The following is a 15256-nucleotide window of genomic DNA, read 5'->3' as shown; positions in this document are numbered from 1 at the left end:
TAAACAAGGCTTTACGGAGCGAGAGCGCACAGAGATATGAGAGAGAGACAGAACAATTATAATATATATATATATATATATATATATATATATACACACATACAATTATAGCATTATTTATTGTTTTAGCACTTTTATGATGGCAAGCAGTAAACGATTTACGGTGGAACAAGCTCTGGAACAATTACTGGAGAGTGACGAGGAGAAAGCATTGCTTAGAAAATTCTAAGCATTCCTAAGAAAAACGTCTGGGACTATTTGTAAATACAGTTAATTTTTTCATTGTTCTTTACACATTTTATTTAACAATTACACATGTCTGTCAAGCAAAGGCTTTGACAAATATATTTTTTTGTTCAAAAACTGTTCACTATTGTTGTGTGATGTGTGATTTACAGAAAAATAAATGCCAAAAATCAAATTTCCGTTTTTGAAATTCTCTAGTTTATGGTACATTTTCACTCATACTTCCTTTATAATCATATTACATGTGTGCTTATGTTAGCTTAGGGTCTTCTGAATCCATAGATACCAAATATAGTGTTCCATCTCCATTACATATAGTTTATAAGCCCAAATGTAAAAATAGAGAAAACGGACCAAAAAGAGCTTAGTCCCCAGAGGGTTAATGCTAAATCCTGAAGTATCCCTTTAACCTCTAGTTGCTCCAGAGGCGTGCGACCTCTGACATATATAGCAATTTTAAGTCGCTTTGGATAAAAAGCGTCAGCTAAATGTAAATGTAAACGCAGTAGATTAACGATCATAATCTCCGTCTGCTGTTAGTCGACCTCACCAGCAGGGGATCCAAGCGTGTGTTGTTGACGAAGCCCAAGCAACAGTTAGAGCAAGCCATTTACAAAAACTCATTTACAACAATTGAGCATGCATTAAGTTTTTTGTGATGATTATTTGGGTCAGTACATATGCGGAAAAGATGATAAAGGCACAAAAGCTGTTTTTATGTTTCATTCATTAACATCATTGTTACTTTCCCTGTGTAGCCTTACTGTGCGTTCACACCGCCGCCGGCGAGAGCGTCAAAGTGGCCGGAAGTCATTCATTTTCAATGAGAGCTGGCGGCGAGCTCCGGCGAGAGCGGCGCGATGCGTCTTGGACGGTGAGAGCGGCGAGGAGAGTTGAAGTCAGGTCAACTTTATGGTTATAAGCAATGACGCGGTTCGGCGGCAACCGGCGGCAACCAATCGGAATATAGAAGTGCTCCGTTTGAGAGGAGTCCAGAGAACGCAGTCCTGTAAACTTTGGTTCCGACCACATTAGTTCCCAAGCAAAATTGAGGAGGTTGATCATTTGAATTTGATAAGAAGGCGCGCAACACTATTTATAGGCAATATTTTCGCGCTAGAACGCTTGTTTTTCAGCGGGAATGTAAATTATAATAGCACTTAAGCATGAACACAAAAGCCACACCTCACAAATCGCTTTTAATTTGTTTATTTCATTAGCAAACATGTCACTATAATTGTAAAGTTTTTTCCATCGATCAATTATCTGCAAAAATAACTATCGACATGATTGATGCTTTGTGGCCCCTTTAAATACAGTTGTAAAAATGACCACGCGTTCGATCAACGTCAGAGCATCAGAGCGTCCACGAATCTTTCCACGGCGTCGCTGGCAGGGCGGCGAGAGCGAATTTTGCCGCTCTCGCCTGCGGCGGTGTGAACGTACAGTTAGGCTACATGTTATCAACTTTTTCTACCATGAACGAGATTATAATCGGTTTCCCGCAATACCTCATCATACTCAAGGATTCCCCTTCCATCAGGACAAAATGCTTAACGTAGCTTAATCTAATACAGTGATATAAAAGCCCAAACTCGCACCTTATTGGGGAAGTATGCCTACATACATGTTAATATTCCTACATACATGATTAATCTGGGAAGGGTCATAGCACTTTCATATTGTTGTCATATATTGTTAGTTTAACTGTAACTTAAGTCGCTTTGGATAAAAGCATCTGCTAAATGACTAAAATTGGCTTGACATTCGCACATTTAGGGACCGTCTCTACATTTAGGGTTGTCCTATAGGCCTAAACGTTTCGAACTTAAATGTATTTGAATAAATTGCGCATAATGCCTGACATCACCTACATGAACACTTTACAGTTGGTTTTATGACTGCAAGTCGTTCTCTTAAAATGCTATTGAAGTTAGAAACGTGTATACCAATGTCTTATGTAACTTTAGAGACGGTCCCTAAATGTGCAAATGTCCAATGTCAAGCCAACTTATGCCAGTATCACTGAGAAACGCTCAGCTTTAAACTTAGCGTGTTAAGTCCATATTCTGAGTCCTTCTGCTTGCCTGCGAGTTTGGTCTTTTATATCACTGTATTAGTCCATTAAGCTACGTTAAGCGTTTTATATGTCCAGCAGGGGAATCCTCATGTATTGAGGGAAACCCTACCCAGCAAGCAATTTTGCGTCTAATAGACGTCTAATAGCCGTCAAAACACAGCCCAGACGTCTAGGCTAAAACGAGGCTAATTTGGGGCTGTCAGTGAAAATCTAATAGACGTCTAAACATAGCCCAAGAATAGACAGCTATTGAATGACTACATATACGTCTAATAGACGTCTAACCATAGCCCAAGAATAGACTAGTCATCAATTAGACAGCTATTAAACGACTACATATATACGTCTAATAGACAGGCAATATGGGTCTAGGCTAAAACAAGGCTAATTTTGGGCTGTCAGTGAAAATCTAATAGACGTCTAACCATAGCCCAAGAATAGACTAGACATCAATTACACTACATATACATGTAATTGACAACAAAATGAGGCATAAGGATTCTTTTCACTCAAATACAACAGGTTCTCATAAATGAAAATCCATCCAAACTAATTGAATATAAAGGATTTATTTAGAACAATTATATTAACAACTTAGACAACATTCAAACATAAAAATGAACAAATAAAAAAATATGTAAAACAACTTAAGATACTAAAATTTTTAAGAATTAATTGTTAGCTTTATATCCATAACCACCATCCCCTGCTCTCCCTGGTGCTTGTTTAAAATGACCAGAAATTGAATTTTTTATTTCCCATTCAGTCGCCGAAGGAATGTTGGCCATCACTGCGTCTGCCAAATGAGAAAAAGAAAAAAAATTATTGCTCAAGAAAAGCATTGTTGACAATCATTTTTAACTAATTACAGTCATTCACTTTTGCTAGGATGCACACTAGAGCTGGCCAATATAGAGTTAATGGAAAATAGATTGAGATTATATAGTTTATATCAATATAGACAATGTATATCAATATTTTTAATAAATCAATATCAATAATTAAATTAAGGCCAACGTAAATTTCTAATATTCTGATGCATTATGAACCATCCAGAGCTGACCTCTCAGGTCACCTGGGACAGTAGCCAGCTACTTTTATATCCCCAAAGTCAAAACAAAACATGGAGAAGCAGCATTCAGTTTTTATGCACCATATATCTGAAACAAATTCACTGAAAACGGAATGTATGCTGCATATTTTAATTCTTTTAAATCAAGTTTAAAGACTTTACTGTTTGCCACTACCTTTTAATTGGAAAGGAAAAAATAATTTTTTATAATTTCTTTTCATGTTGCTGTTAAGTTTTATGTAAAGTATACTTTGAAAATGTGCATTAAATCAAAACCTATTATTTCTTACTCTAATCTAAAAACAAAAATATATTGGTATCTTTAATAATAATACAAATAAAATTGTAATGATAAGTTTCATAGTTTCATGCTTACCACCTTGAATTTAGATTCCTTTTAGATTAAGGGCACACAGTTGCAATAACACGTGCAGGTAACGTTAACTCTGCAATGGTAATGTTAAAATGTCACGGTTTCTACACATTATAACAACTAACTTATTTAAACAATGAACATAACAAAAATAACACGCATACTTACAAGATCGAAGTATACATTTGAAGTTTTCAGAGTGTCGCTCGCCCGATGCTCTCCGACAGCTGCCTCGTGTAAAATAAAATTGAAAATGGCAGAAATGTTTATCGCGAGATCTGGTTAAAGTGATCTAGTCGCGCAATGCCGCCAGTAGTCCCAGTAGTCATGTCTCAGTAGTGTTTCGATTGTGCCATCTCGCGGTTGAGAAATGCAATTGCATTTGATTTAATTATAATGATACAGTCATATCTTAGATTGTGTTTGAATGTTATTATGTTTATGTGTGACAGGCAGCAAACATTAAGCTGTGTGAGCAAAAACATTTTAAAGACTAATATTCTTATACTATTTCGCTGGTATGAATCATGGCTAGCCAAGCCGTACGTAGACCAGATTGCTTTGATTTCGCCAGGTGGGCTAAAGTAGACCGCATATAGCCCGTCCAATTCAGGAGCTAAATCGTGACTACAGATCGACCATGTCGTGAAATGACACGTTGAACCTTGCAGATATCATTACCAATGCGAACATGATGGAATATCAACCATTTCATGCACTGCCTGGCAAAAAACTACAATTACTCTGTTTTGACTAAAAGTGGGCTACAATAGCCGGGTCTGAATACGAGCTAAATCGTGGCTACGCACAGCCTACATATATAACATGTAAAATAAAGCAAACCAAACACCTTGTAATCACAGTTGACTTTGCTTACATGATGGAATATCATACATCTCACAAGTTATTTTGGAAAAAAATTAATTTATCCAGATTAAATGTTATTTGGGCTAAAAGTGGGTTACACATAGCCGGACTATATCGGGTCTATATTTAACCGAGACGTTGAAATGACGGCTATTGCTTGCTGGGTAGTAGCTACTGCATGCAGCACAATCCCCGCAATATAAGGTTGAGGCAACTAAACAACCAATAGAGATTGCTAATGTGACGTCATCGTGACGTATTACCAGTGGTGAACGCAAAGCATTTTGGGAATCCGCGGCACAAACAGAAGGCGCCAGACTTGATTGCATGGAGGGAAGAACGCAGTGTTCTAGATGCCGTCTACCTGCTGTGTTATAAACTGCAATAGTCCTTCTTGCACAGTTTTGAAAACGAACATTACGGGTTATTTTAAGGACATGTTTGTGTATGCTCGTAGACACTCACTCTGAAGCGGTCAGAGGCGATTCTAAAAGATTCAAAAAGTCGAGACAGGACCTATCGTCAAAATTCTACCCACTACTTTAACTTAGTTCATCCAAAACAAACTAGAAAATAGACTCAAAGTGCTAAATACCTGAATTATCTTTTAAGAACGGATCAATATGTTTTCCTTAATTTTAATGAACCCTAACTTTATTCTCATCTGAATGGTAAATAATTGATTTTCATATAAAATTATACTACCATTAAAAACACATTTGATTTTTTTTAATCAATGTAGAATATGTAACTGCTCTGAAGAAAAGAAATGAAAACCAATGCGATATGATTAATGTCCAAAAGATGTAACCCACAGACTGTTTTGAAATGGGGTTGGATGTTGCTTTTAAAACTGTGTGTGTTTGGTTGGGTGACAGTTATATGTTACAGCTTGACAAGAGTTTAGAGTGTGACAAAAGCACAATGTTGTGTTTTATTGCGAGTGTAAGTTACACAAATATAAGTAAACACTTTGCAGTTTGAATGATAACCTCTATGAACAAAATGAGGGAGTATGTTTTATGTTTCCACTGTTCGATCGCGCCTCTCTCTCTCCCTCTCTCTCTCTCACACACACACACACACACACACAGTTCGATCGCGCCCGCGCCTCTCTCTCTCGCGGGCGCACAAACACACACACACACACACACACACACACACACACACACACACACACACACACACACACACACACACACACACACACACACACACACACACACACACGCACACACTCCAGCATTGCAATCTTGACATGAATTGCGATTGCATGCAGATAGATGAGAGAGAGCGAGGAGTGTGGTGCTTAAAACTTTAGCATACTTTTGAACGGACGACAGTTTTCTGGTATGGTCCGACAATGTTTTCTTTAGCCCGCTGCATTTTGTAGGATTATATTCTGTTTTTCACGCTATTTTTATTTATTTTTTCATGCCAGAACACTAGTCTGCTATGCCAGCCCATGTAAACCGATGTAAACGGGCCAAACTTACCCATAATTCTTTGCGTTCTGATGACGTTGCCGCCCAGTTGGTCACATGTCTTAGCGATCTCTATAGATATGTCAAACTCAAATGTAACATTGGATCTGTATTAATACATCCGCATCGGGGGAATAACATTATAATCTTGTTCACGGTAGAGATGCATGTAGGCTACACAGGAAAAGTAATTGTGAAGAAACCGAATTTCACATAAAACATAATAATCGCAAATACACTTACATTGTTGTAAATTAGTTTTTATAAATGAATGGCTCCCTCTAACTGTTGCTCGCCTTCGTCAACAACACGCGCTTGCACACCCTGCTGGTGAGATTGACTAACAGCAGATGGAGATTATGCTCGGTAATCTACTGCGTTTCCTGCAGTTCCTGGACGGCAAAGTTGAATTTACTGTCGAATTTGAACCACTGAATTTGTGGAAGCGAATTTGCAAAGCGAAATAAAATGGACCGAAAACCGCCTGTTGAATATCATAGGTTGTATTTTTAATCAGTTTGAATATTTTGGAAGTGAAATATGAAAGGTGAATATGGATTATTGAAATTTTACTAATGAAAATGTGTTTGAAATGTTTTTAATTTAAATTCACAGCTTAAATATTCAACCATGCTAAAAATGCAATGCATTAAAATACAAGCAGGGTTAATGCAATGCATATTTTTTTTTCAATTCAACAGGCTTTTTGTTTCAAAAAACATTAGGCATTATTTTACTTCCATACGGGAGTTTCCGGGAAAAGAGTTCAGCGAACCTACATGGAAGATAATTATCACTACATTTTATGGATGCCAATTGCTAAAAACAATGAATAATGATCTCTGTATTAATTATCTTGAGCCTGCAGAAATGTTCCTATAAATACATTTTCTTTCCAACTGTGCATTCTGAATAATAAATAGGCTAAATATATATTTATCCACTAACCTGCAGCAGTCCTACCTATATGCTCGTCTCCTCCTCATTAACAGTGTTTTTCTCTTACTGATATTTTATCCCTGTTGAGTTTACATTTTGAAATGAATTTGACTAATAAAAAGGATTGCTTGTGTGCGCTGGTGCTTTATTCCAGTCTTTTAAAATAATTGAATGAGTGAATGCTCGTGAGGTGCCTGTAATGATGTTAAATAGGGTATAGGCTATTTAATTAATCTTAAACAGTAGCGCACACAGCGTAGAGAATGACAGTCAACTACTTTGAATATTAATTAAGGGCAAAAACATGACAGAATGATTAAAATATTTAATCCAATTAAACAAATGTTTGTGGGTCGTACTGATGTTATTCATCTGGGGCCTGTTCTTCGTACGTCGCTAACTCAGTTAGCTGGATTTGATTGTTGGCTATTTGGCATGATCTTGGATCGTTTGGTTCTTCGAAGCTCATCCTAGACTTGCTGTCATAGCAACAGGTGCGCCAGCTTGAACCTGCTCGCGAGCAGGCTTATTTCATGTAAACAGGATTAGATTGCGGCTTTATAAGCGGAGGTGATACGGGAAGTCTGTCGTAGCCATGTCTTGTCCATTTTTACGACAGCAACCTGTTGCGGAAGGTGCGAGGATAATTCGCAGAGCTTTTCGAATTAATCGCGTATTGCAGGATAGACAGGATCCTTTAGCGCAGCACGACAGTGTAATTTTTGAGAGATATCGTTTTTCTCGTGAGGGTGTTATTTACATCATTAATTTGCTGGAACCACACATTAAATGTTCAACACGGAGGTTGTCGGGCTTTGACAACTGCACAGACTGTGTGCATTGCCCTGAGATTCTTTGCGAGTGGCACGTTCCTTTACACTATTGGAGATGCAGAGAACTTAGTGAAAAGTGCTGTCTGTCGTGCCATTCGCAAAGTTTACTTGGCACTCAAGCAGTTTTTAGGGGGTTTTGTGGTATTTCCAAGCCACTTAAGGCCCGTGCCCTGTGCCTTCCGCCCGCAGTTTTTTCACTCCTCGAGCTTCTGAGTCAACATCAATGGAGACCAGTGAGCCCATGCAGATAAACACCTCCTGTCTGACTCCAGAGGAGAAGGAGAGACGAAGATCTCAGAAACTATGCCTGTACTGCGGCGGCGCTGGACACTTCCGTCTCCACTGTCCCTCACGACCACCTCTGAGAGATGTAGCATCGGTGAGTTTGACCATTGATTCCCTCAACCCCAACTCTTGTGTGTCGGTACCCCTTGAGTTCACCTTTAATGGCAAAACAGTAGTAACGGCCGCTTTAATTGATTCTGGTGCCGCTGGTAATTTCATGTCCCGAGATTATGCCATGCGCCATAAGATTGCTCTGATTCCCTGTTCCTCTCCCCTCACAGTCGAAGCCGTCGATGGGCGGCCGCTAGGTTCCAGCCTGGTCACCCACATCACACAAGAGGTGCGCATGCGGACCGGAGTCCTTCACCATGAGACCATTCAGTTCTATGTATTCCACGCCCCACACACACCTGTCATCCTGGGCCTGCCCTGGCTCCGCACGCACGACCCACACATCCAGTGGGCAACGGGTCAAATCATCTGCTGGGGGAAGAAATGTCACGCTACCTGTCTCGCCACTGTCACTCCCTTACCACTCCTAAGCATCATCGAACCCCAAGAGGATGCTGTTATGAACCATCTCCCATCCATGTATCATGATCTGTCAGAGGCGTTCAGCAAGGCAAAAGCCTCAAAGCTCCCTCCTCACCGTACCAACGACTGCGCCATCGATCTGGTGCCAGGCACCACGCCTCCCAAAGGCCGCATCTTTCCACTCTCTCAACCTGAAACTGAGGCCATGCGCAGATATATTGAGGAGGAACTGGCGAAAGGCTTTATTCGACCTTCAACGTCACCTGCATCGGCCGGTTTTTTCTTTGTGCAAAAGAAAGACGGCGGCCTCCGACCCTGCATCGATTACCGGGCTCTCAATGACTGCACGATCAAGTTCCGCTACCCCCTACCCCTAGTACCTGCTGCCTTGGAGCTCCTGCGCACGGCCAGATTCTACACCAAACTGGATCTGCGGTGCGCATATAATCTGATCCGCATTCGCGAAGGGGACGAGTGGAAAACTGCCTTTTCCACCTGCACGGGGCACTACGAATACCTGATTATGCCGTTCGGCCTGGCAAACAGTCCAGCAGTCTTCCAGTCCTTCATCAACGATGTGTTCCGAGATATGCTCCACCGAACTGTCATCGTCTACATTGACGACATTTTAGTCTACTCAGACAACATACAAGACCACATCCAGCACTTCCGGCCAGTCCTTCAGAGACTCATTCAGGACCAACTCTACGCCAAGATTGAGAAATGCGAGTTCCACCAGACCTCTACCACCTTCCTAGGTTATGTCATCAGTCCAGAAGGCGTGGCAATGGATGAGTGCAAGGTCAAGGCCGTTTTGGACTGGCCACAACCCACCTCCCTGAAGGCGTTACAACGCTTCCTTGGGGTTTGCGAACTTTTACCGCCGCTTCATCAGGGATTTCAGCACGGTGGCTGGGCCTCTGACCTCTCTGGTGCGGAAGAACACGGTGCGTCTCCCTTGGAGTAAGGATGCCACCCACGCCTTCAATCAACTCAAGCATCGATTCACCACGGCTCCCATCCTGCACCATCCCAACCCTGAGTTACCGTTCATAGTTGAGGTGGACACCTCTAACACAGGCTTGGGCGCCATCCTGTCCCAACGGCAAGGATCTCCCTCCAAGTTATACCCTTGCGCCTACTACTCCAGGAAGCTCAATGCAGCAGAGCGGAACTATGATGTGGGTGATCGTGAACTATTGGCCATGAAAGCCGCCTTCGAGGAGTGGCGGCACTGGCTGGAGGGAGCCTCACACCCCTTCACGGTATTCACGGATCACAAAAATTTAGAATACCTCCGCACAGCCAAGAGATTGAATCCCAGACAGGCCAGATGGTCGCTGCTCTTCAGCCGGTTCAAGTTTACGGTCACTTATCGTCCCGGGTCTAAGAATACCAAGGCTGATGCTATGTCTCGCCAACAACAGCCAGACCTTTCCTTCCAGACCCCTGAAACTGTCCTGAACCCCGACCTGGTCCTCGGCCCTATCCAGTGGGACATTGAAACCGAGCTCAGTCAGGCTAACGCCCAGATAGAAGTCCCCCCAGAGTGTCCTCCCAACAGGGTTCATGTCCCCGAGGCTTACCGAAGAAGGGTCATGGAACATGTGCACGCTCTCCCCAGCTCTGGGCACCCGGGAATCACGGCCACCACCCAACTCCTCCAGAATCACTATTGGTGGCCCACGTTAGTCCCCGACGCCAACCAGTTCGTCTAGCAGTGCCAAAACTGTAACACCCAGAAGGCATCTCGACTTCTGCCCGCCGGTCTACTCCAACCACTTCCTGTCCCACAACGGCCCTGGTCACATATCGCCATTGACTTTGTCACTGACTTGCCCCCCTCCGATGGTTACACCACCATCCTCACGGTGATAGACCGATTCTCCAAGTCCTGCCGCCTCATTCCGCTCACCAAACTCCCCACTGCCCTACAGATGGCAGAACACCTCTCTAACTTAGTGTTCCGGTTCTACAGACTGCCGACGACATTGTGTCCGATAGGGGTCCCCAATTCACCTCCCGAGTCTGGGCAGCCTTCTTCCAGATGCTCCTGGGTCAACGTAAGCCTCACGTCCGGGTACCATCCCCAGGCCAATGGACAAGTCGAACGCCTCAACCAGGAGATCATCCGGTTCCTTCGGTCCTACTGCCATCTACATCAAGAGGATTGGAGTCGGTACTTAATGTGCTTTAAGTCGGTACTGGAGTCGGTACTTACTCCATTCCAATGTGTCCTCGGTTTCCAGCCACCCCTGTTCCCATGGTCCGGTGAACCCACGAACATACCCTCCTTGGAGGATTGGTTAAGACGCAGCGAGGAAACATGGAACCTCGCGCACACTCACCTCCAACGGGCAATCAACCGCTGCAAGAAACAAGCCGATCGACACCGCCGACCCAACCCTGAGTACCAACCCGGTCAATGGGTCTGGCTCTCCACTCGAGACCTCCGCCTTCGGCTCCCCTGCAAGAAGCTCAGCCCGAGGTATGTGGGTCCATTTAAAATCCTTCGGCAGATCACTCCAGTGTCTTATCGTCTTGCCCTATCTGACCACCTCCGTATTTCTCCAACTTTCCATGTCTCGCTGCTCAAGCCGGCCATAACCCCCACCGAGGAGAGGGAGGAGAGGCCCAGGGAATCCACTCCTCAACCCCTACTGGTGGAGGGCGAGGAGACCTATCAGGTGCACCAACTACTAGACTCCAGGCGCCGGGGGGGCTGTCTCCAATATCTCATCGACTGGGAAGGGTTTGGTCCAGAGGAACGGTCATGGGTCAACGCCAAAGACATTCTGGACCCCACGCTTACCCAGGAATTCCACCTTAACCATCCCACCAGACCGGCTCCCCGACCACGTGGTAGACCCCGTCGTCGTCAGCATTATCGCGCCGGGAGTCGCTCGCAGGGAGGGGGCTCTGTCACAACCACTAGTCCTGCTAGTCTCCCCAATAACCCACGACGGTCGATCTCCCCCGAATACTGACTGGTTCCCGAACTACAGTTCCCACCATGCTTCACTCTGGCCCTGATTTCATCCCCACCTGCGGGCAATGATCATTTCACACAGCTGCATCTCATCCCCAGCTCTATATAACCCACGCTCACAGCTAGCTCAGTGCGAAGTCTTGTTTCACCCCTGTGTACATTTCTGAGCGTTTTCCTGACTGTTATTCTGCCCGTGTTTACGACCCTGCTGTATCTCATCTCTGATCGACTGCTGCCTGCCTACTGACCCCCTGCCTGTTTCCTTGGATCTCGTCTTGACTGCTGCCTGCCTACTGACCCCCCGCCTGGTTCCTGGATCTCGTCTTGTCTGCTGCCTGCCCTGATCTCTTGCCTGGTTATCTTTTGCTATTGTCTGCTCTGCTCCACTGTTTCTCGCTGGTTCTGACCCTTGCCTGTCGAACTTGTCTATTCTGAATAAACTGTCTGCAAATGGATCTGACTGTGTCTGATGATTCACAACAGAAACAGCAATGCAAATCTGCCACAAAGTTTCCAAATAGAGAAACTTGCACCTTTTCTTATAAAAAAATCATTGGATTTCTGTAAACAATGTAACAGTAGTAACAGCAAAGTGCGAACGGTAACTGCAAAGTGCATTGCAAACAGTAATGCAAATTTGTCACCGAATGTTAATTTCTGATTGACACCTCAATGGAGCCCAACTCCAGGGGCGTTCTTGATTCCATAATTCATGGCTTCCTCAAAGATTTCATATGAGGGTAAGATCGGGAGTTTTATTGTGTTAGCGCAGACATTAGCCTCAGGAAACCTTGAGTGTTTCTGGAATGTGAGTTGAGGCTGTGGTATTAATTTTTTTTGCTGGGATTTCTTTCAGGCCTGTGGCAAACATCAGAATGTCCTGCAGGGACATCCCTGACCCTTCCTTTGTGGGGGTTGGGACTAATGAAACACATTAAGATTTATCATCCATTTGTGGACTTCACTTTAAACAACATACAAAAAATTATACCTTTTACAGTGATTAAGTAGTCCAACCAGTAGCCAAACACTCTCTCCTCCTCATGGTGATTTGAGCTACCAGTTGGGCTCATTTGTGGACGGAACAGTGACTCTACACTCTCGACTGTCAGGTCTTCTGCACTGTAACACATGTAGGGCAGGAAAATGGAGGGATGCTGTTCCAGAGCGTTGAAAAAGTTGAGAGTAGCCAGGCCATCCTTGAACCTATAACCGGGTTGGGTTGTGGGTGAGGGGAAGAGGCAGATCATGGTAGGTTCTTAATGCTATTGCCAGTAGGACTCACTTTTGACTTAACCATTTGTTAGACACTCATTTGAGTTTCATTCAAATTCTCGTTTGAATTCTTACAAAGTAGTCAGAGTGACCTACCTCTGGAAGGAAACATGCTTGCGATAGGTGAAGTACCACTGGATGTAACCATCCACAACTTTTTCCTTATCCTACAGTGTCCTCAGGTATCGATAGCATCCTGCTGTCTGAAGCATGCTAGAGTGCTTATCTGCGAGGTCCACGAGTTCTTCCAATGTTCTAGCATTCTTAATCTAGAGTAAAATAAAAACACTGAATAGACAAAATCACATTTTAAATGTCAGAAAATTTCTCTTTGACAGGAGTCTGTATTGGTTGGAATTTAGACTACATATTAGTCACAAAGCATGGAAGTCACTGGCATTATTCCAGCATCACACTGGTTTTTCAAGCTACGGGGGTGTCCATATTGTTGATTGTTCATCAAAATATTAAAAAAAATATTTTTTCTTGAATATGCTTAGAAACACATAATTAAAATTACCTCAAGGAGAACATTCCTGACTTCAGTATCAGGTATATCCTCAATTGGGGCCTCAATGGTCTTCACTTTACCAATCAGGTACTGGTAGAAGCTTGGGGAAAAGCATCGAGGCCCTGGACCGCCATGTACAATGGAGACCGCAACCATTCTTCCAACATGGAAATACTCATCACCTTCTGCAGATAACAATGGCAATGTTCCACAGTTAGTTCAAATTGATTTATAATACTGTCAAAATGTGACAAAAAGCGAATTACCTTTGCTATCAAATGACAGGTATTTGCCATCTTCTTTGCCTTCAAAAAATCGACTGGTTTTAATGGCGTCCATCAAGAGTGTCAGAAATTCCCGCGTAGGCCCTCCTGTGTCCACAGCCTCCTCTGTTTGCCCGATGTCACCAGTGAATTTGACCAAAAGGCAACAGTTGGGGTGCCATATATGCAAAATATATGGCAATTTTACAACCAGCACGAATTAAGTTAAGGACTCACTCAATTACCAACCATTAGCAATTATTATTATTATTATTTTACATAAATGTACTTCAATACTTACTCAAATCCTGAAGGGGGCAGATGTACAGTACGATCCTCTGGTAAGCCTTTCCAAAGGCCTCTTTATAATGTTCAAGGACAAAGGGTCTGTCTGTGCCTGGTATATTTTGTACCTGAGAGCCATCAGGATAGACCAAGACATATTCTCCATCGTACATCGTGTCTTGATTAAAATCTCGCTGTTTTTTTATAGCAGCTGGCAAAATTTGTTTTGATGACCACAGGGGTTCAACATTTAATGGCAAAGTTTTCCCTCTTATAGGTTTTAACCCATATTTTGTTCTGGTCATTATGCCAATCGAAATCTACAGAAATAAGAAAAGAAGAGAAAAAAGAAAAACAAACATGTTTAAGACTGTGTGTAATAGTCACATTGCGACCTTAAACCTCCATACTAGCTTACATTGACCGTAATGTTTGGTTTCTTTTTAGCCTTTGAAAAGGTCCTCCTCTCAGCCTCTTTAACTTCCCTGAACCTCATAAATAGAGCTGCTCTTCCTTGGATACTTGTCTCATTCACTAACACACACACACACACACACACACACACACACACACACACACTGATTCATTATAGCTATGATTTGTGATTGGTTGATAAATTGTCGCCTTTCTGACAGCTAAAACCACGGGACAATTCAATGCAGCACAGTGGAATGGGAGCACAGTAAGGGGATGTTACCTGTAGGTCCACGGCCTACGCTTGATGAAGTGGATGGATGCTCCGTAAGGAACCCCACGTTCAGACCACACGACGGGCAAAACTTGGGAGCGTCCCCCAGTTGCACAGCACAAAACGGACAGAACATTTCTAACTGAAAAATAAATAAATAGTTCAGATATCAGGACAACAATGTACAAACGCCAGTAATGCATCCATTTAGTGACCAGAAGCGAGCTAGACAGCTAGTTTCCAGCTAACAACGTTGGCAGAACGTTTAACAATTATCTGCGTGGACTAATACATTATGGGGACAATAACTTAATATGTTGAAAACACACAAAACCACTTCGGTATCAGAGCACATCGACAAGTCTGTCATAATAAAAGAGAAACACTAACCTCTTGTAGCCATAGACAACAAAAGCGCACATTCAGAAAGCGCGAAGATAACCGGATGGATGCGGGTCCGTCACTGATTATGGCCCCCCGGAAACATTTCCGTTGTGTCTTTGCAGTTTGCAGTTCGATTCCCTTTTTGCTC

General features: G+C 43.0%; 2 protein-coding genes across 1 annotated transcript; both read right to left on the bottom strand.

The window, feature by feature from the left end:
* Nucleotides 1–15256, bottom strand: part of LOC143715444 (uncharacterized) — a 261819-nt gene that overhangs the window by 150003 nt on the left and 96560 nt on the right.
* LOC143715481 (G2/M phase-specific E3 ubiquitin-protein ligase-like) lies at nt 12194–13911 on the bottom strand. The gene is made up of 4 exons (XM_077207315.1): nt 13755–13911; nt 13498–13673; nt 13074–13246; nt 12194–12908 (listed from the first exon to the last, which is right to left on the bottom strand). The coding sequence occupies exons 1-3, from the start codon at nt 13825–13827 to the stop codon at nt 13145–13147; spliced, it is 351 nt and encodes a 116-aa protein (XP_077063430.1). The 5' UTR covers nt 13828–13911; the 3' UTR covers nt 12194–12908; nt 13074–13144.

This window comes from Siphateles boraxobius, unplaced genomic scaffold (assembly GCF_051911475.1).
Source record: "Siphateles boraxobius isolate OS27281-9 unplaced genomic scaffold, OSU_SipBor_1 6, whole genome shotgun sequence".
Taxonomy (NCBI): domain Eukaryota; kingdom Metazoa; phylum Chordata; class Actinopteri; order Cypriniformes; family Leuciscidae; genus Siphateles; species Siphateles boraxobius.
The sequence above is the reverse complement of the archived record's forward strand: the minus strand, read 5'-3'. Positions and strand labels throughout refer to the sequence as shown.